The sequence below is a fragment of the Mustela nigripes genome, chromosome X (assembly GCF_022355385.1).
Source record: "Mustela nigripes isolate SB6536 chromosome X, MUSNIG.SB6536, whole genome shotgun sequence".
In the NCBI taxonomy this organism is placed as follows: Eukaryota; Metazoa; Chordata; class Mammalia; order Carnivora; family Mustelidae; genus Mustela; species Mustela nigripes.
In genome coordinates this window covers 75,745,571-75,765,611 of record NC_081575.1, presented here as the reverse complement: position 1 = coordinate 75,765,611, position 20,041 = coordinate 75,745,571, and the positions used below count along the sequence as shown (strand labels likewise).

The 20,041-nt window shown below is 48.9% G+C and overlaps 1 protein-coding gene across 1 annotated transcript; it reads left to right on the top strand.

Moving 5' to 3' along the window:
* The first annotated feature begins 2,179 nt into the window (after positions 1-2,179).
* On the top strand, positions 2,180-18,294 carry AMER1 (APC membrane recruitment protein 1). The gene is made up of 2 exons (XM_059385515.1): positions 2,180-2,387; positions 14,492-18,294. Exon 2 carries the CDS (start codon positions 14,588-14,590, stop codon positions 17,990-17,992), a length of 3,405 nt encoding a protein of 1,134 aa, XP_059241498.1. The 5' UTR covers positions 2,180-2,387; positions 14,492-14,587; the 3' UTR covers positions 17,993-18,294.
* The last annotated feature ends 1,747 nt before the right edge of the window (positions 18,295-20,041 follow it).

Below are 20,041 nucleotides of genomic sequence, written 5' to 3'. Positions count from 1 at the left end.
TTGGACCCAGGCCAGTATTCAATATCTGTCCATCCCAAGGCTAACTGATACAGTGGAATGTTTGGCTGCTGGGAAGACGACATAGAGAACTAGCTCCTGTGACAGGAGTAGCACAGGAGTACCTCCTTGTCTCACCATTATTCAATTCCACCACTTGACTGTTTTGTACAGTTCCTCTCTCCCTATGGAGAGAGGTAGTGGAGACTGTTCTGGCCCTGTTTTTCTCTGGGCTCTGGGATTTGGAAGCTGTCTTCTTCAAATTGTAATATTGGGCCTACTTCAGAGAATCAGGGCTCTAGGTGAAACACGAACAAATGGCCGGCAACCAGAGGCACAAGGCAGTTGCAGAAGCATACGGAAGAGGCACCTGAAAAAGGTCACTTCCAAATCAGGTCCAACAAAACAGGTCCAACAAATGAGAATCAGGACTTTACATTTGCAAAGCAGGAAAGCACAGCTCCAAGGAAGTATTATGGTTCAGCCATCCAGATGGGGGAAATGAAGGCTAGGGAGGAGAAAGTAGTTGCCCAACAAAGTCACACAATGAGCCAGTGGCTCCTTACTACTTGCCATTTACCTAGACCCAGGACCAGAATAGGAGGTCTGATGTTCAAGTTGCTCTTTTTTGTTGGAGATGTATAGAATGTCATGGAAGGTCATAGAACATCATGGAATATTAGAGAAATAACTGATCTCAATGATAAGAGTTGGAAAAGATCAAGGAGCTTATACCTTATACCCTGTTTGCAGAGATTAGGTGATAGACTGTCCCAGAGAGGAAAATGGATTAGCCAAGGTCATACAGCAAATCTGAGGTAGAGCTGGAGCCAGAGCCCAGCAGGGGCAAGCCATGTCAGTTCCTGTGCTCCACACACAAGCAGAAGCAACAGTCCTCCTCTGTCCTGTCTAGCTGCAGGATCTTTTCAAAGGCAGATAGGACCCTGTAGAGCAAGAGTGAATACTCCTTCTGAAATGCAAAAATAGCAGGCATTGTTCTCTAATCTTTCCTCTCAACTTAAATCCCCCCACCCTTTTTGATATTCTGAGTTTTAGGGGTAGCGCCTTCTGGATATTCTTGAGCTAGTGGTAGAACTGGATTATTTATTGCCTCAACTCACTAGTTAGTCCTTGGCAGTCACTTACTGTCCTCAGACTAGTTAAGACCCAAGCTGGGGCTGGTCACCTGCCACATCCCAAACACAGAAGCCAGCAATGCTGGTACAGTCCTCCTCACTCCATCTTCAGCCTTGACCTCCAGTAAGGGCCCAGATAAGAATTTTCTCTCAATTTCTAGACTTCTCAGGGACAGGGAACTGCACAAAGCTTGGCTTACCATGAGAAGTTTGAGGGGTCCTCTAGAGACCTTGGAGATCCCCTCTTGTTCCATGAAAGGTGTGAAATTTGGGTGAGTGTCAAACTACAGGAACAGGTCTCTCCAGAGAAAAATGAGAGCAGCCTAGGGCAGTAGCCTGGGGTTCTGAATTCCAAATCCACCCCCATCGCTGGCAGGTTAGGTGACCTCAGGGAAACGCTTTCCCTTCTCTGAGCAACAGCAAGCCCTTGGGTAATGGGTGCAAACTGACCTCAACTGTCCCTAAGGGCCCTGGTGCGCCTGAGAGGCCAAAGCTGGGGCATGTACGCTGCAATCGGCTTTCCTGGCAGGTAGGTAAGCCGGCTGAACAACCTGGCGGCACGCGCCGGAGAGTCCTATCTCTACAACTAAGGTTGGCCCAGCGAGGCGCCAGGGGGCTTTGCAGTCCCCCAGGTTCCCCAGCCTCTCCGCCCCGCCTCTCCTTGCCCGCCTGTAGCTCTGGAATAAACTGCCGGGTGGCGGCCAGGGCGCCTCAGCACGATTGCACAGCGTCCACGGAAATGGAGTGTGCATGTAAAACCGAAACCGAACTCCAGGGCTCCTGCGAGCCCCATCCGGGCGGGACCGGCCCAGTGAGCTCACTGGGTCGCCGAGCCACAAACCGCCCAGTGTGGGGGTAGGAATGGGGAGTCCGGGCAAGGGGTTCTTCACCCTCTCCGCCCCCCAGCAACACCACGCCCACGCTTATTTGCATTTAAAGGGCAAGGCACCAAGGAAAACAGTGGGCGGAGGGGGACACGCCTTCCCACCGTTTCGATTGGACAAAACGCCTGCCAATCAGGGCGCCGACGCCCCACCCAGTGGCCGTGGAGTCCATGGGGAGGGGATATGGGGGAGCTGCCCCGAGCCTGGGGAAGGGGACCCAGTGCAGGAGGTGACTGGAGCCGTGGCGGCGGCGGCGGCGGCGGCGGCGGGAGCATCGGTGGCGGCGATCTCAGCCTCAGCAGCCTAGGCTTGAGCCCTGGCCAGGGCGGCGTAGCAGACAATAACCGGGCTGGAAACCCGACCCGGCGGGGTAAGCGTTGTGCGCAGCCGGGAGCCTCCGCCTGCCGGCCGTCCCATGCAATCCCGCGTGCTCCGCTCTGGCCGCCTGAAGAGGGGCTTCAGGGGCTGGGCCAGTGGACATCCAGGCCGCTCTCCGTTCCCCCTGGGAACCCGCGTTGAGGACCGGCTGGTGAGGGGCAAAGCAGAGTCCCCTGGGCGCGGGCGACCGCGGCTAGAGGGGGTACAGAGAGCGGGCAGGCAAGCAGGCTAGCCTGGGCCATGCCTCTAGGCTCTCGGGGGAGGCGGGGATGGGGCCCGCACGTGCTACCGCACTGACCAGGGAGGGAAGCCACCAGCCAACACCCGCAGCGGCGTATTTGTAGGCCGGGAGCTCCACAGCTTTGTTGTAGCACATTAGCTGGAACAGCGGTGTTACGTGGGTATTGCTCACGCCAGCGGCCCAGCTACCTCCCCTTCCCTCCCCTGTGCATCCCCTGCCCCTTTCTCCCCTCTGCGGATGGAGCCCGCGCGCTGGCCTGGGCCCAATGGATACTGGCTTTGACATGGATTGGGCTAGCCACACTGTCTGCCTCCTCTCTCAGGGAGCTGAGTTGGGCCTGTCGGCTGCCCACTTAGGATCCTCGGCCTTGTGGGCCCCAACCATCCGCACCCCCTGCTCCTGGGCCTCCAGGCACATCTGGCGCCCGCCCCCGCGGATAGGCGGGCTGGCAACCCAGTTCTTGCTGGACCTTAGTTTAGAACTGCAGCTCAATCTAGTACTTGGGTTAGATCTGCAAGGCCGCTTTGTCCCCACTCACCTCGCCTCATCTCCCCTTGCAGAGCTCTGGCCGCTTTTTTCTCTCCCGCCTCCCGTTTAAAAATAGAGATAAGCATCACGTTGGGGGGGGCAATTTCTGTGCCAGAGGCCAAGGGAGCAATTATTGTAGTAGAGAACGCACCCTCTGGGTCTGTGTGAGAGAGCTACAGAGACAGCCAAACCCTCCAACTTCGCAGTTACTTAAAATACACAGCTTGCTGAGCCGCTGTCATTGTCTACTGCAGACATCTCTGACACTGGTGACCACCTGACTGCAGGACTTTGCTCAAGCTCCCTGGTGAAGAGCGGCTGTGCCCTCCATGCGATCCACAGTCCAGGTGCCCAGGTAGCAACTGGACTGGCCCTGCAGAGCTGGCCTTGATTGGTCAGTCTCATCTTGTCACAGCCCACAGGGTCAAGGGGAGCCTCCTTCTACACACAAACATTTCCCTCTGTGGCTCTGCCAGCCTGCCGCATAGTCATGGGCATGGGCTAGGTGGAGGACACTGTGCTATTGGACTCCCTACCTGAGGACATTTAGCAGAGCCCTTTCCCCCCTACCCAGTGCAGCTCCACCCACCACTGCAGTCACTGCACCATAGTTTGCTTCTGGCAATAAACTCTAGGCTTTTCCAAAGAACAGGAGAGAGGGAGTGACCAAGGGGCCTGGCAAGCTCTTCTTGGACCTTTGACCAGCCTCTGAGGGTGGAGAACCCTGTGGGCTGCAAAAGCGGGGTGTTTGAGAGGAGTAAATCCCTCACTTGTTAGAGGACCTTTGTGACACCAGCCAGGACTACAGATAATACACTATAGTCACTTCTTGCCACTCTGACCAGGCACCAAAGGAAACCAACCCTCTGTTTGCAGCTGGGTATCTCCAGCACAGGGCTGGACCTGCTCTCTGCCCTGCCTCAAACCAACAGCCACCTATTATATCTTTTCTGTATAACTCCCCTCCTCACACCCAAATCCACTTAACTACACTGTGCAAAATCTTTTTCGCTCTCAGGTCCCAACTCTGGGCCCACCTTCTCCTGAGTGTCTTTTCTGCCTGTCTCTTTCAACCCATAATGACCTCTTCTTGCTCAGAACTCCTACAGGCTTGCCTGCATCCCTTGGCTATTTGGGGGCTTAAATTATAATAGGAGGCAAACTATAAGTTTCCCTGCCTCTACTTTGTCTCCCTGATATCATGGATATCTAGATTCTTTCATAACCCCTCCAAGGGGTAAATGAAACCTTGAACTCAGCCACAACCCCCTCAAAGCCTAGCAATGCATAGCAGTTCATGAATGCTCTGGAAAGACTTGCTGTCTTTGTGGAGCTTTCAAGAAGACCTTTATCTCTCCAAGTTGTACTTGTCCTGATCCATATAAAAATGCTTAGAGAAATGATACTCAATGCTCAGATATTTACTGAGTATGCCCAGTGAGAATGGAGAAGGGTGATGGGTTGCAACCACAAGAAAAAAATAAATAAATCATGTCTCCCTTTAACAACAAGCTCAAGATCTGTACTACCCAGGCCTCAGACTACACATATCTTTCGTTGCTAATTCATGAGCCTCGAGACAAACTACTATGGAGAGAGAGGAGAAATCTGTATATGCAGGGTGATTACCCTGGAAACTTCCAGAAAGTAGAGGGGTTTGGCTAGGCATAGTAGTGGCATAAGCAAAATTAGGAATGCGAGGGGGTTGTTGGCAGCCAGGCTGAGAGATATGACTTAGTCTTTTCTGGTTGAGATTGTTGGATTTAAGGTAGAGAGGAGGTTGGTGCCCAGTGGTAGGGATTCTCAAATGCTAGACTGTGGAATGGGCATCTGATCTTGGGAGAATGGGAGAAGGAGCCATTGAAGAATGGAAAACTGGGAGGTTTTGATACTTCCATGTGTGGGTAGAAATATGCCATAATAATATGGGATTTTAGAAAGGGGTCTTCACGATTGGAAAGCATGCTATAAGGTGGAACTGTAATAAGTCACCTTTGGATCTGGACGTAGAACTGAGGGGCAGCTATGTGTGGAGGGAAGTTGTACCATGTTTACTTCTTTTAAGCATTTTGTGGGAGTGAAATTGAAGGAGGGTGCCTAGAGACTACATACCAATGTGGTGGAGGCTAAGTATTCCCCAGGCCTCTGCTGATCCCCATTCTTCCAACTGGACAGGCCTTCAGGGAGCACCAGTTTGGGCTCCTGTGCTTACAAGATGGAAAAACAGTCTTGGAAAGCAACAGGGACTTCCTTACAGTCACACAGCATTTGGGGATGGGCTGCTGCCTCCTGTGCAAGAGCTCTTAAACTGTATCCCACTGTCTCCAATGACCCCTGTTCAATATAAATCTTACTAACCAATCTCTAACCTTCCTCACCTCTTCCATTCCTCAAGAGAGAGGTGCTGGGTTTAGGTTGGGGCCCCCATCTGTAGAACTCTACTTTCCCTTTCATGTCTATTTTGCTTCTTGGTCTTAATCTACAGCCTGTTGGAGGCTGAAAGTTTTTGAAGGAGGGGAGGTAGTTGGAAGAAGTTGGAAGTCCAAACATTCTCTCTTAATATAGTGGAAGGGTTAACAATTCCTCAAAAACTGTTACATTTACAGTGGCTGAAAGTGTGTGTATGAGGTGTGGGGGCAGCCCGGCTCTGCTGGTGCAGGGGAATAAGGAAATAAAAACAGCAAGCCTGACAGGTCACTGGCTTGCTTGTAGAAACAAAGAGGGAAAGGGGGCTTCCAGACCTCTCACTTTCAGATTGGCTACTTGAGGCTAGAAGAGGGCATGCCCAGTGTTATTTCATCAGTTCCCCTGCCTTAATTCAATCCAGGCAGATAAACTAGGTGATAAAGATAAAGCCTCCAGAGGAGGCATTTCCTCCCTGTGTCACTCATTCCTTGGCCACACATCTCACACTGCCAGGAAGTTCTTTCTCAGGGCTAAGCTGAGCCTCTCATGCTGTATATAAACCTTGTATGCTTGCATGTGTGTGTGCATGCATGAGTGTGTGTGTGTGTGTGTGTGTGTGTGTGTGTGTGTGTGTGTATGTGTGTTTGTTGGGGGGGTGAGGTTGGGGGCAGCTGGCTATCATTGTTCCTGCTTAACAAACCCCTGAAGATTTCATGGGCATTAAACTGTCTCTCCCCACTCCCAACTACTGTTCTCTGAATTAAATAATTGCCTTGGTCTTGTTCTTCTCTCCTTGGTCTTATTTTTCAAACCTGTGTATGTGTAAGTGTATCTCCAGGAAGAAAGTTAAGGAAACCAAAACCACTGAGGAGGTGCCTGCTGAGTGAGGGTGCATTGCTTCTCCATACCTCCTCTTTTGGGGTTAGGGGATAATTATGGACAATGAAGAAAATAATATGAGAGGCCTTGGTGGCAGCAGAGGTAGGCATACTGGTGCTGCAGGGGCATTTTGGACCTTTTGATCTGCAGTTCTTATTGCAGAGCCTTCAGTGCTTTCATCTCCTACAGTTTTTGTTTGTTTTTTCCCCAAGCAGATACTAATCCAGCTTCTGCAGGCAGGACTCCTCAGCCCTCCCTGCTGCTCAAGGGAGAGAGGGCTGGGCCAGTTCTGTTCTCCCTCCCCTCTGGACATATAGGAAATATTTGCAGGCCAGGCCTAGTGCATTTTGAAAAAATAAAGTGTTGGGCAGTGTTCTGTGGATGGAGGCATGAGGAGTGAGGCTGGGCTGTAGGGCAGTGGTATACTGAGCCCAATCATTAAGGCATTCAGGCCTCCCACTGAAGCCTAGGACCCCCAAAATCACACGGCCCCATCATGTCTCCTCTTTCTGCAGCCACTAGAAAACTGGGCACAGGACTACTCTTCTCCCAGCTTCTCACACAGCCTGGGGCAAGCAGACCCCTAGTTCAGTGTCCCATTTCTAAATGGGGAAGCTTCTAAATGGGGAAACTGAGGCCCTTAACAGGGAAAGGATTTGCTCAAGGTTACACAGGAGCATAAAGCTCTTGCCCTTCCTTTCAAGATTTCTTCCTCCAAGTACACTGATACCCTGATTCTGATCCCCTCCCAAGCCTCATTTTCCTTACCTGGCCTCTTATATAGGGTATGGTATATATAGGGAAGTGGATACATGGGAAAGTTCAGGGACTCCATTGTTCATTTAGCCCAGCTATTCCTCTTCAGGCTTTCCTTAGCTGCCTTGTCATCTCTGTCTCCCTGGAGTTAGATCCTCTTATTCTTCATCTGAACTGGGGGGTGCGGAGGGGGTGCCTGTCTTTGATGTCACCCTTGCTGGTTTAATATTGACATAGTAGAAGTCTTACTAAGCAGGTATGACATCCACCTAAGATATATTCTTCTCTAAGGAAGTTTTGGAGCCTGAGAGGGGAGTATGGAAGAGATGGGTTAGCTCCCAGAAGCCCCATCATTCCAGGTAAGCTGGGCAGGGAACCTTAGCATCCTCAGGAGAAAGTGGGGCATCAAAAAGGCTTACCAGGAAAGCCAATTTCTAGGAGGAAGTGATGCCTGGGTCACCATACCTCCTACACTGGAGAAGTCCCTATGTATTTGGGTCTAAAGGGTAGAGAAGTGAGGCTAGGAAACCTGTAAGGGACATGCAGGGAGAGGGAGTCTGAAGCCCAGGGAAAGGGGTTTGACCCTTTGACGTCTCAGGGGTTTGACCCTGATTCTGTAGGTGGTGTGGAATAATTTGGTAAGTAGAGGAGTGATGCACTATAATCAAGATAATAAAAATGAATCTGGCAAGGGTGTGGGAGGAGATGGAAGAAGGGGAGGGAAGAGATGGGATTCGAGTGTTGTGGCAGGGAAGGACCAAAAGGAGCTCAGCTAAGAGGCTTATGTCCTCTTCAGAGGACATGGACTGGCAGCTGAGGAGCTAGAGTGGTGAAGTTGACTGCAAGAGGCCCTATCACAAGTGTCTTTTATTGAACATCTGCTCAATAACTAGGGAGCAATTTATCCTTTCCATTTATCATCTCTAATTCTTAGTGATTCTGCATGATAGGTAGCATTTTCTTCATTTTATAGATAAGGTATTTGAGTCTCAGAGAGGTTAGGCCTTTTTTTCAAACCCCACCACTTGTAAGGGATGAAGCTGGTATTTTAGTTCTGGGCTGACAAACTCCAGCTGAATTTGAAATTCAATTGAACCAGTGTTGTTTAAGCTCCTGCTCCATGCTATCTGTAGCGACTATAAGATGAAAAAGGACCCATTTGAGAGAAATGAACAGATAGTCCCTAGGCTGAGTATGTTAACTCATTTGAGGAGATGGTGGTGGGGAATGGGATCCAAGGAAAGGAGGCCCATTTTGGGGTCCGTGCTGCATCTAGAGGTTATGGGATACTGCCTTGAGAGGAGGTGCTCCTTAATGGTAAGGCTGCAAGTTAGGGGAGATGTGGTTGCAGGGTTAGCTTGGGTATACCTCTGCCAGAAGTCTGTATAGCTTCACAAAAGGATGCCGAGCCAGGCAGCCCTTCCTTCAGGTCCTGAACAAATGGTCTTGAGAGTGGACCTTGGCTGTGGGCTTTAGAAATGATTGATTCCAGTACCAGATCATCTCATAAGTCATTTCCTTTAAATAATAGCATCATATTCTGCATCTTTGTGCCCAGTGGCAAGTTTCTGTTTGAACCTTTTTTGGCACCTCAAAATTATCTCCCAAGGAAAAGGGAAGTAAAGGAATGTGATTCACAATTTGGGAATGGTGGTGGTAGAATTGCTGATGAGGGGAGCAGCCATAGTCTGGGTTGGCAGCCCTTGTATTCTGAAGTCAGCATGCTTTCTGGAATGTGCTAGGTGGGGCCAAAACAGTGGCAGCCAAGTGAGGACTGGAAGTGCTTCAGAGAAAGCTCAGCTTGGCTGGGACAGGGGTGCAAGGGGAGAAGAAGATGATGGCTTTCAGGTAGGAGGGGAACCTGTACAGTCCTTGCTTTCAGTCTTTCTCCTTCAATTGGGAGTTAGCCCTGTGAAGCAAAATGGTATTGGAAGGGGAACTCCAGCAGCCTGGGGGTTGGTGTAGCTCTGTCACATCCCAGTGTGTGGATTTACTCAAGACTTCTCCCGGAGTCTAGATAGTTTCCTGTTCTGTGACAAGATGACAAGGAGTTTGCATCTCCTAATAGGACTGATTAGTGGATTGATGGGAATGGCAAATGGGAGGTGAAGGAGTGGGCTGTGCTTTGTAACCTGGTAAGTGCCCTATTGGGTGAAGGGTGTCTGTTGATTTGCATTTCTTTTTTTTTTTTTTAAGATTTTTTCTTTATTTATCTGACAGAGATCACAAGTAGGCAGAGAGGCAGGCAGAGAGAGAGGAGGAAGCAGGCTACCTGCAGAGCAGAAAGCCCGATGTGGGCTCGATCCCAGGACCCTGGGATCATGACCCGAGCCGAAGGCAGAGGCTTAACCCACTGAGCCACCCAGGTGCCCCTTGATTTGCATTTCTTTTGATGTTGGTACCTTTAACTGAATTTGAATTGTTTACCTTTCTGGCCTAGACTATAGAACCTGGCTAGCTGAAATTCCCAAATAATCCAGAGCTGTTAACCACTAGCTGACTGGAGGCAACATTTTAAGTCCCTGAACATCAAAGGTTGGCTAAAAGAACAGCTAAAGCCTCCTGTGAGATAACTACATAGTCACCCTCATTTACCACTTGGGGCAACTGAGGCCCAAGGAGTTTTGGTGACTTAACAAAAAACAAGGAGTTTTGCTGCTGGAAATTGTCCAACTATAATTTGAAGAAAATATTTTTAAAAATTGGTTGCTATGTTTTTGAGCCTCTGCTATATACTGAATTTTATTTGGTATATATATATATATATATATATATATACATTGGTTTTGTTCCTTACAATGGTTTTAAGAGACACTCTGAATAGCCTCGTTTTCCAGTTGAGGAAACTGAAGGAACTTGCTGGATTTCCCCCATGTAGGCAGAGCTGATTATAGTGCAGAACTGGCTGACTCTTGTTGTGGGGAGGACTTCCTATCCTTAGCACTGCTTCCTTAGTTACCATGCCCCCATATGCAAGCACAAGATGGGCGCAGAGTAGTCTTGCCCCCAGGAAAGCTGCTTGGTGGAGGTCTAGGGAAGTATGCTGGTTAAGGTCATGCCTCTGGAGCTACTATATGAATCCACAGACTTCTTTCTTTAACTCTAAGTTGGCTGAACTGGCCCCAGGAAGCTGTGCTGGGAGCAAAATATGTAAGTCTCAGGCTGCAGCTGTTTCCTCCTCACTAAGAAGGATTCCTGGGGCAAGTTTGTGTCTGGTCTCCTGCTTGTGTTTTGAGAGGAAGGGAGGAAAAACAAGTTCTGCCCTAGCAGTCAGCCTTCCACTGGTCCCAGCATGACCTGAGGCTGGTCCTGGGAGCAGAGATGACCATATACCACTCCCTGCCATGAAAGAAGCAACTGCAATAAACAGCAGGGACCACAGAGTACCCTTAGAGTGTTCCCTTACCCACCAGTCCACCAGAAACTTAGCCACACAGGTTGAGAAACCCAAGGGTTGAGGGGCCCTGCATTTGGCAGGACCACTTTCTTGGCAGGAGTCAGCTCCAACCTGAAAGAGTTACAGAGTCTGTCCCTTGCAGTCCTCTTTGCCTTCTGCCCCACTTCACTCTACTGGCCAGTTGATTCTGTGGTCCCAAATAAAGGCACATAGCCCATTAGGGAAGGACAGCAATGGGACCAGGTAGGGTAGCAAGGAGTGGAGAAGGGATCTGGGCCAGAGGTAGCTAGATAGGGCTGGGCTAGGGAGATACCAGCTATGGGTGATCCTTGCCACCTCCTGTTCTGCTGTCTTGGGGAGACATAATAGACATTATGGGTGGCTGTAGGGAGGTACATGCCCTGGGAAGGACAAGGTAGGGAAATGGGAGACAGCAACTTCAAGGCTGGTCCTTGCCATCAAAGATGACACCCTGGTTGTACTTAGGAGGAAGGCCTGAAGTTGTAGGGAGACAATCCCAGTCCAGAGATATGCCTGCCTAGTTCACCCACTCTCACCACACACAGACTTTTTTTTTTTTATAGATTTATTTATTTATTTGACAGATGGAGGTCACAAGTAGCCAAAGAAGCAGGCAGAGAGAGAAGGAGAAGCAGGCTCCCTGCTGAGCCGAGAGCCCTATGCAGGGCTCGATCCCAGGACCCTGGGATCATGACCCAAGCCGAAGGCAGAGGCTTTAACCCACCGAGCCACCCAGGCACCCCCCCACACACACACTTTTAAAACTACCCTTAGCAGAGGACTTTATATAAATCCATGCTCCTGTTTTTAAAATTCCCCACACCTGGCTCTTCCTCAGAATGGCCAAGGCAGCTGGTCCCTCAGGCTCCTCACAGTGAATGCCTTTCCCAAATAAGTGGCCTTTTACATGTGGTCTACTACTTTCTAAGAAACTGGGATCTGACTTGGAAGATGATAATAATAACAGTAATGTTAATCTTTCTCATTTGTACTGCACTTTACTGTTTACAAAGTGTGTTTAGTGTTCATTATGTGATGTAATTCTTATACCACTCTAGTGATCTCCATAAGTTCTCAAGCCTAAGAAGGGTGCCTTGGCCTGTTTAGGGTCCCCTAGCATGGCCTGGAACCCTAACATGTGTTGCGGCTCCTTCCACAACACACTGAAGATTAATGTGGCAGGGAGGGGGACAATGTAGAAAGTAGTGGTCTGGCTTTTACCCCAGTGGAGCGCAGGAGCAAGGTTAAGAGAAGGCCCATAGGAACTGCCTTCTAGCCAGGGCATCAAGTTTCTGGAAAGCAGCCCTCTTTAAGATTCAGTTTGCCTAATCCCTCCATTCCTGGGAACTCCATCCCCAAACCCAGCAGGGAAATTCAGCCTTCTGTCCACAAGGATGTTTATGCCTGTGAGGTTTTTCTCTTGGCCCTTGGTCTTCCTGATGCCCAGCCATACTTACTAGTCTCATTCATCCCTTCCCCTAAATTATTGCCATTTCTACTAACTCCTGTCTGACAAGGCCTAGATTGAATGCCTTCTCCTCAAGGTAGCTTTTCTGAGCCTGGGGGCTATCTTTCTGCTTTTCAGATTTATCCTGGGATATGATAGCTAGGTATAAAGAACAATATTCCACCATGCATCTTAAGATGGGGGAATCTTCTTTAAGACCTGTATTATGTTGTATCCTACATATAGGTACTCCCCACAAAAGCTCTAGCTAGGGGTTCTCCCTTCTTGGCCTACCTTGCAAAACTAAGCTCAATGTCTATTACTTACCAAATGTTTAGGAGAGGTTGAGTTTCATAAATTCCACAGAGGGGAATACAATTTCATAAACAACTCCACTACTGCTGTCCCATCTCTCCCATGTCTAGCACCATGAATGACAACACTGTCAATATTTTCAGGGTTGAAATAAAAACATCTCTGTATTTATTTATTTATTATTATTAATTAATTAATTATCTATCAGATAAGATGATAGGGCCCCGCTTCCCATCCTATCCCTGAGGAGAGGACTCTGAATTATTGTGTGTGTGTGCAGGATTGTATATTTTGAGGTGATGGTGGCAGTGTTTACTGTAGGGATAACTCTTGTGGGGGAGAGGGAGCTGAGCTGGAACAATATCATGTAAAAATATGTCATCCAGGAAAAAAAAAACCAAACCCTAACCTGAGCAAATGACATTACTTATCTCTACAGAGAAGGGATCAGGTGATATCTTTTCTCTTTTATTTTCTGGATAACCAGCCATTATCTTGCTCCAAGTTTAATACTCAGTTATGCAGAGTACTCTTGATGGAAGGCTGGTCACACTGATAGTTCAACTGTCAAGCCAAGCAAGGCACAAAATTAATGTTTGCAGGACAGGATCAGGGGTTCCAGGAAGGTTCCTCCAATTAGGTCAGGGGCTAGTTAAGCTGCCAGTCTCTCTACCCCCAGTGCTGGTCCATAATCTTCCACTGCAGGTGAATATGTGAGTCTTTATCACTGTTGCAAACAATTATAAGGTTGATATGCTGACAAACTACTCCCGGGATACCAGCAGGGCTTGCCTGTCTCTTTCTGGTTCCTAGCAGTTGTTTTGCCTCCTTTCTTTACCCTAGCTCCCTGTCTAATAGTGGCTATCCTACAGAGAGGGGACACTGTGGTGAGGAACTTTCCAGAGATAGGTCATCAGGTTTTAGCAGGCTGGTCATTGATCCATCTGTCAACCAGCTGGAGTCACTAGAATGAATATATCAGACTTGGGGTGGAGGACATGTGTTGGGGTGGATGGTGAATAGTCATTTTTATTCCATCCCTGTGGCATTTGGATGTTTGGAGAATTGAGAGACCAGAAGGGTGTGCCTTATACCAGGTTTATTTATTTAATAGCTGTTGAGAGCCTAACTTCTAGGCTAGGAACATGAATCATGTGGAGTTAGGCCTTCAAGGAGTTCCGTTTCTAAATAGGGAGCTAGATGGGGGCCAAAATAATGAAGGCAGTAGAGAAGAAATAGTTTTCCTCACAATTCTAAAGTGGAACATGGGGTTACAGTTGCCAAGAGCCACATTAAAAATTTTTCCCAGCAGAACAGTCAATAGAATCTGACCTATACCTACCCCTCACGTAACCATTATGAGGAGCAAGTATTGCTAGGCCTCTTGGACCAAAGTTACTGAAGCCTAGAGAGTGCCTTGTCTCAAAACCACCATGTGCTTTTAAGCAGATCCTGGATTGCAGCTCTGGAATATGGATCTGTGAGGTTCCTATTCTGGGTTTCTGAAGATCTGAGCCTATGCATGTAGGCAATCTAGGGAGCCTATGGAGAAGAGGTGAAACTTCAGGTATACTTTTTCTTTCTAGCCCCAGGAAAAATGTCAGTGAGAACCCAGACTAATGTGAAATTGAGGCTTGGGTCCTGCAGAGACCAGTGAGGACTCAATGGGCTATTTTGCCAAATGATCTTAAAAAATTCTGTCATCAGAGCTGACCTCCCTGCTGCCTTTCCAGCCTCCCCCTACCTTAACCCTTTGATAATTCCTCCTGCAGTCAGTAGCACAAGTGAGTATTTCCCACATCTGCAGATCCCCCGGCCAGTGTTATAGGACTAGGGTGGACTGAAGGGAATGAACCCAATGAGGGGCTGGGGTGATGGCTATCTGTTGTTTTAATGTAGGGTTTTGTTGCCTTGGGGCCAGAGGAGGCTGACCCAGCAAGCCAACCATATGGAATGCATTAAGTTTTTCCTACATTTTCTTTTACTTTCTTTCTGGTTCTGGTTCCTCTCAAGTCTGAAATAACAGACACCTGTGAAAACAAACCCAGCCTGGCTGCTTGCTTACCAGTATACTCTATTTTTTTCCCTCTATTTTATCTCCTCTAGATCCAACGGGGATGCTTCCTGACTGATGATGTAACACTGTTTGGAAGCCAGAAGGCTGCTTTTCCAGCTGAACATACCTGAGTTGTCCCCATCACCATGGAGACTGGAAAGGATGAAGCTTCTCAGGCCAAGGAAGCAGTAGCCTCTATGGACCCCCAGGACCAAAGGGCAGAGAAAGGAGCCAAGAACAAGGCAGCTGAGATAACAGAAGGGACAGTATCAGAGCCACCATCATCTGGTCCAAGTAGGCTGAGGAAAACTGCCATGAAACTTTTTGGTGGCAAGAAGGGCATCTGTACCCTACCTAGTTTCTTTGGAGGAGGGCGAAGCAAAGGTTCTGGCAGAAGCTTCTCCAAGAAGGATCTTAGCAAGAGCAAGACCCACGATGGCCTGAATGAAGCAGCTTGTGGCCCTGAAGATATTGTCAGTGAAGGAACCAGCTTTGTCTTACCCTTGCCTGAATCACCCTGCCAACTTCCTAGTTCCCAGAGTGCCCATGGGGTTTTGGAGACCGGCTCCAGATGCAAGACATCTGCATCTGGAGCCACAGAGAAAGCTGGGGCTGAGAAGGCTCCTTCTGTGCCCAAGCCAAAGAAAGGACTGAAAGGTTTTTTCAGCAGTATCCGCCGTCACCGGAAAAGCAAGGTCTCTGGGGCTGAACAAAGTGAGCTAGGTTCCAAAGGGCCTCAAGGGGCCAGAGCCAGGCCTCAGGAACATGTGAACTCAGCCATTCTGGCCCATACTGAGGATATCCTCCAAGCCCCCAGAAAGGAAAATGCCAAACCCCAAAATTCTACTGGGCCAAAAGTTACTTTAGTACCAGAGCCTTCTCCAGCAGTCACTGAGAAGACAACCTATAAAGATCCAGAAAAACCAAAGGAGGCCTATGCCTCAGCACTTCTGCAGCCCAAGCCTGCCTCTGAATCCAGTGGCCTAGAGGAGTACCACAGTTCAGAAACAGGGGAGAAGGTGGAGGCAGAAGAGGTAAATCCACCAAATGGCCATGTTGGGGACCAGCTAAGCCTCTTGTTTGGGGATGTCACATCCCTGAAAAGTTTTGACTCACTGACAGGTTGTGGTGACATTATAGCAGAGCAGGACATGGACAGTATGACAGACAGCATGGCCTCTGGAGGCCAGAGGGCAAATCGAGATGGGACCAAGAGAAGTTCCTGCCTGGTGACCTACCAAGGAGGTGGGGAGGAAATGGCCTTGCCAGATGATGATGATGAGGAAGAGGAGGAGGAAGAGGAGGAAGAGCTGGAATTAGAGGAGGAAGAAGAGGGTGCCAAGGAGGAAGAAGATTATGACTTAGAATATCTGTGGACAAGTGCCCAGGTATACTCAAGGTCCAATCTGAATTTGGGCTACCATCCCATCACATCCCCAGGCCACCATGACTACATGCTTCTAGACTCAATTCAATCTTATCCTGGCTTAGCCCCTGGGGACCTTTTGACTCCTCAGAGTGACCAGCAAGAGTCTGCCCCAAATAGTGATGAAGGTTATTATGACTCCACAACACCTGGATTTGAGGATGATTCAGGTGAGGCCTTGGGGCTTGTCCGCAGGGATTGTCTGCCCCGAGACAGCTACAGTGGAGATGCCCTGTATGAGTTCTATGAGCCAGATGATAGTCTTGAGATCTCCCCACCTGTAGATGACTGTCTTTATGACCTTCATGGTCACAGCTCTGAGATATTTGACCCCTTCTTGAACTTTGAGCCCTTTTCTTCCTCTCGGCCACCTGGGGCAATGGAGACAGAGGAAGAACGGCTAGTGACCATCCAGAAACAGTTGTTGTATTGGGAGCTTCGGCGAGAGCAGCTTGAGGCCCGAGAGGCACAGGAGGCACGTGCCCGAGAGGCTCACACCAGGGAGGCCTATACCCAAGAAACTCATACCAGGGAGACCCATGCCCGAGAAGTTCATGTCAGAGAGGCCCAAGACCGAGAGGCCTATGCCAGGGAAGCCCAGGCCCGAGAGGCCCATGCTCAAGAGTCTCAAGTCCAAGAGGTTCAGGCCTGGCAAGAGAAGCCCATCATGGAATATCAGATGAGGCCTTTAGGCCCATCAGTGATGGGCCTGGTAGCAGGGGTTTCAGGGGCCTCTCAGACTTCCCATCGGAGAACCACCTCAGCTTTTCCTGCCACTGCAAGCAGTGAACCAGACTGGAGGGACTTCCGTCCTCTGGAGAAGCGTTTTGAAGGAATCTGCTCCAAGAAAGATCAAAGTACCTGTCTGATGCAGCTCTTCCAAAGTGATGCTATGTTTGAGCCAGATATGCAAGAAGCAAGCTTTGGAGGCTCTCCCAGGAGGGCCTACCCTACTTATTCACCCCCTGAGGAGCCAGATGAAGAAGAAGTTGAAAAGGAAGGGAATGCCACTGTGAGTTTCTCACAGGCCCTTGTGGAGTTCACCAGCAGTGGGAACATCTTCTCTAGCATGTCCTGCAGCTCTGACTCTGACTCATCCTTCACTCAAAACCTCCCTGAACTTCCCCCTATGGTTACTTTTGATATTGCTGATGTGGAACGGGATGGGGAAGGCAAGTGTGAAGAGAATCCTGAGTTCCACAATGATGACCTTGCAACCTCCTTGGAAGCTTTTGAGCTAGGCTACTACCAGAAACACACATTCAGTAACTACCATAGCCGATTCTACCAAGGTCTGCCCTGGGGTGTGAGCAGTCTCCCTCGCTACTTGGGACTGCCTGGCATGCACCCTCGGCCTCCACCGGCTGCTATGGCCCTCAACAGAAGGAGTCGCTCCCTGGACACTGCGGAAACCTTGGAACTGGAGCTCTCCAATTCCCACCTTGCCCAAGGGTACACAGTGTCTGATGAGCTTCATGCTCAGCAGGAAGATTCAAATGAAGAGGAGGAAGAAGAATGGGGCAGAGACAGTCCTTTGTCCCTTTATACTGAACCACCAGGGGCCTATGACTGGCCTGCCTGGGCTTCCTGTGCTCTCCCAGTGGGACCAGGCCCTGCCTGGATAAGTCCCAATCAGTTGGATGGGTCTTCTGGCCAGTCTCCATATGCCTGCCAACAGGCAGCCTGTTGCATACCTCCTGTGGCCATGTCAATGTTGCTGTCAGTACCAGAGCTAGAGCCAAGGGCACCTGGGATATTCAAGCCTCAGCTATCTCGGCCTACACACCTACCCTTGCCCATGGTCCCTTGTTATAACCTGCAGCCACAGGCCTCTCAGAGTGTGAGGGCCAGGCCTCAAGATATGTTGCTGCCTGTCGATGAGCCCAGTTGCTCCTCTAGTTCTGGAGGATTCAGCCCCAGTCCTCTGTCCCAGTCCAAGCCTGTGGGCGTCACTTATGGCATCCCTAAGCTGCCCAGGGTCCAACCTGAGCCCCAACAGCCTCAAACCATTCACTACAGGGCTTCCAGCCTTGACCTGTCAAAGGAGATGGCTGAGCAAGGTGCCTCTCTCCCCCTTCCCACCAGTTACTCCTCCACTGCTGTGAATGGAAAGCTAGATGAGTAGTCGTCATCTGTTCTGGAGTGGGGGCATGGAGCGTGAGCATGTGAATGGGGATCAGGGGTTGGGCAGAGGGGAGGGGGGATGGGGGTTGCTATTTAACTTGAAAATCCTTTTGGCCAAGGAAAGCTCCTGTGAGTTTTTGCCTTTGTTTTCCCACTTCCCTCTTCTGCCAATCTGTGGTTACGTTTGGCTTGAGTACATCTGCCCCAGAAGGCTGCTGCTGCTCTGTTGATTCAGCTTGTCCTTTTGGGGTTTCTTGTTACTCATGCAGGATTTGGGATGCTGTACTTCGGTGCCTATTCCAGTGGCCCAGTTAGAGAAATATATATATATATATATATATATATATATATATATATATATATATATCTCACGCATCCTTGACACAGGGTGAACCCTTAGTACCCCTGCCATGCCCCTACATAACAGGGGGCTTGTTTGCTGTTAACAAGGTGAGGTAATGGTACGGATCTTCCCCACCCCCACTGCCTTCAGTCTTGGCATAGCTGTTCCATTACGTCAGATGATTATAATCTATTCACCCCAGCTAGCTGTCCTTAGAGAGGATCAAGTAGCATGTGTCTCACTGCCTATTTCTGTGGACTTTGGCATTGTAACCAGATGGGGGCCTTTTAATCTGGTCTGCCGTAACTTGGGTTAAAGACAAAAATGCTGTCCCCTTAATGGAATGATCAAATTCATTCAGTTGCAAACAGAAAACAAAATAGAGTTCTAGAGTAGATATTGCCATAAAACTTGAGTTGTGGAATGATAGAATTTGTTCCCTTCTTCCTCTCTTAAGCTTGTGATGTCTAAGTTATGGACACTTTTGAATTTTTCTTTTACTCCAAAGGAAACGTTCATAATCTCATCACAAGGAACATATTCTTTTATTTGAGAAACAGAAAGAGAAGCAGCCTAAATTAGCCTTGGCTATAGGGGTCAGGATTTTTGCAGTTTGCAGGAAAGGATAGGAAAGGGAGGTCCATTTGTCCCTGCTGGCAAGAGAGATTTTTAGATATTGCAAAGCTCAAGGTAACCCAGTTTTTTAGAAGAGAAAATAGTTTCTCCCCCAGAAGCAAAAAGTTCCTTAATCCTTGCCCACCCCTTCCTTTGGATGCTGTAAAGAGGCTCCAGAGGCACCAGGCTAGCACTCCCAAGAGACAGGATACCAAAGGCATCTAGACTGATGTTCTGGTTCTCTAAAGAGCTTTCATCTTCTAATTAACCAAGTCCTTAGCATCCTCAAAGGACCAGCCTTCTTTAGAGGAAGCATCTGCCCTCACTGCCAAGATGCAAGATTCTGATTTGCATGGCAGTTGCAGTCCTTTATGGAATGAATAGTGTACTCACTTCTCCATCCACAGGTTTCATGTTAAACTAGCTTGGAAATACTGGTGAAGAACAGTTGCTGTCAGGAAGACATTGCAACAGGCTAATCTAACCTGGCTCAGCCTTTCATTAATCACCAGTAAGAGAGGGTTCCTTTTAATTTCTTTATTGGAAATAGAAAATGGAACATTTTTTTGCCTGGATGCATTGACCCAAATTATAATCCTTGCCTCCCTGCCCCTGTCCCTTATCCCACTTATCTCCATGTCTGTTATGAGAAGAGGTCAGCAGGGCTCTTGGGAACAGAGGCTGTTGACTCCCTGAGTCAAGGGGGCAGATTTTATGGCAAACATCCTCTTGCCCAGGGAATATATTTGTGCTGGTTTTTATCACCATTTCTCAGATTGGGGTTGTCAGTGCTCCTCCCCACAAAGAGCAAACCCATTTGATAAAAACTTCACCCCTGGAAGTAACACATGAGTTTTTGTGGCACTAACACTGTTCAAAGGACCCAAACTAACTCTCCAGGCTAACTCCATCTGCATTGTGAAGAATACATAAGTCATGGAGTTGGAGAAAGAGAGCATGAGGAAGGTCCTCCTTACCCCAAGCACAGCATTCCAGGAGAGAAGTGCCCAAATTCCAACCATCTGGCCTCTTATCAAAGCTGCCATGGGAGGGTGGGGCTGATATAGGCCTGGCTGTTTGGCAGGAAGTAAA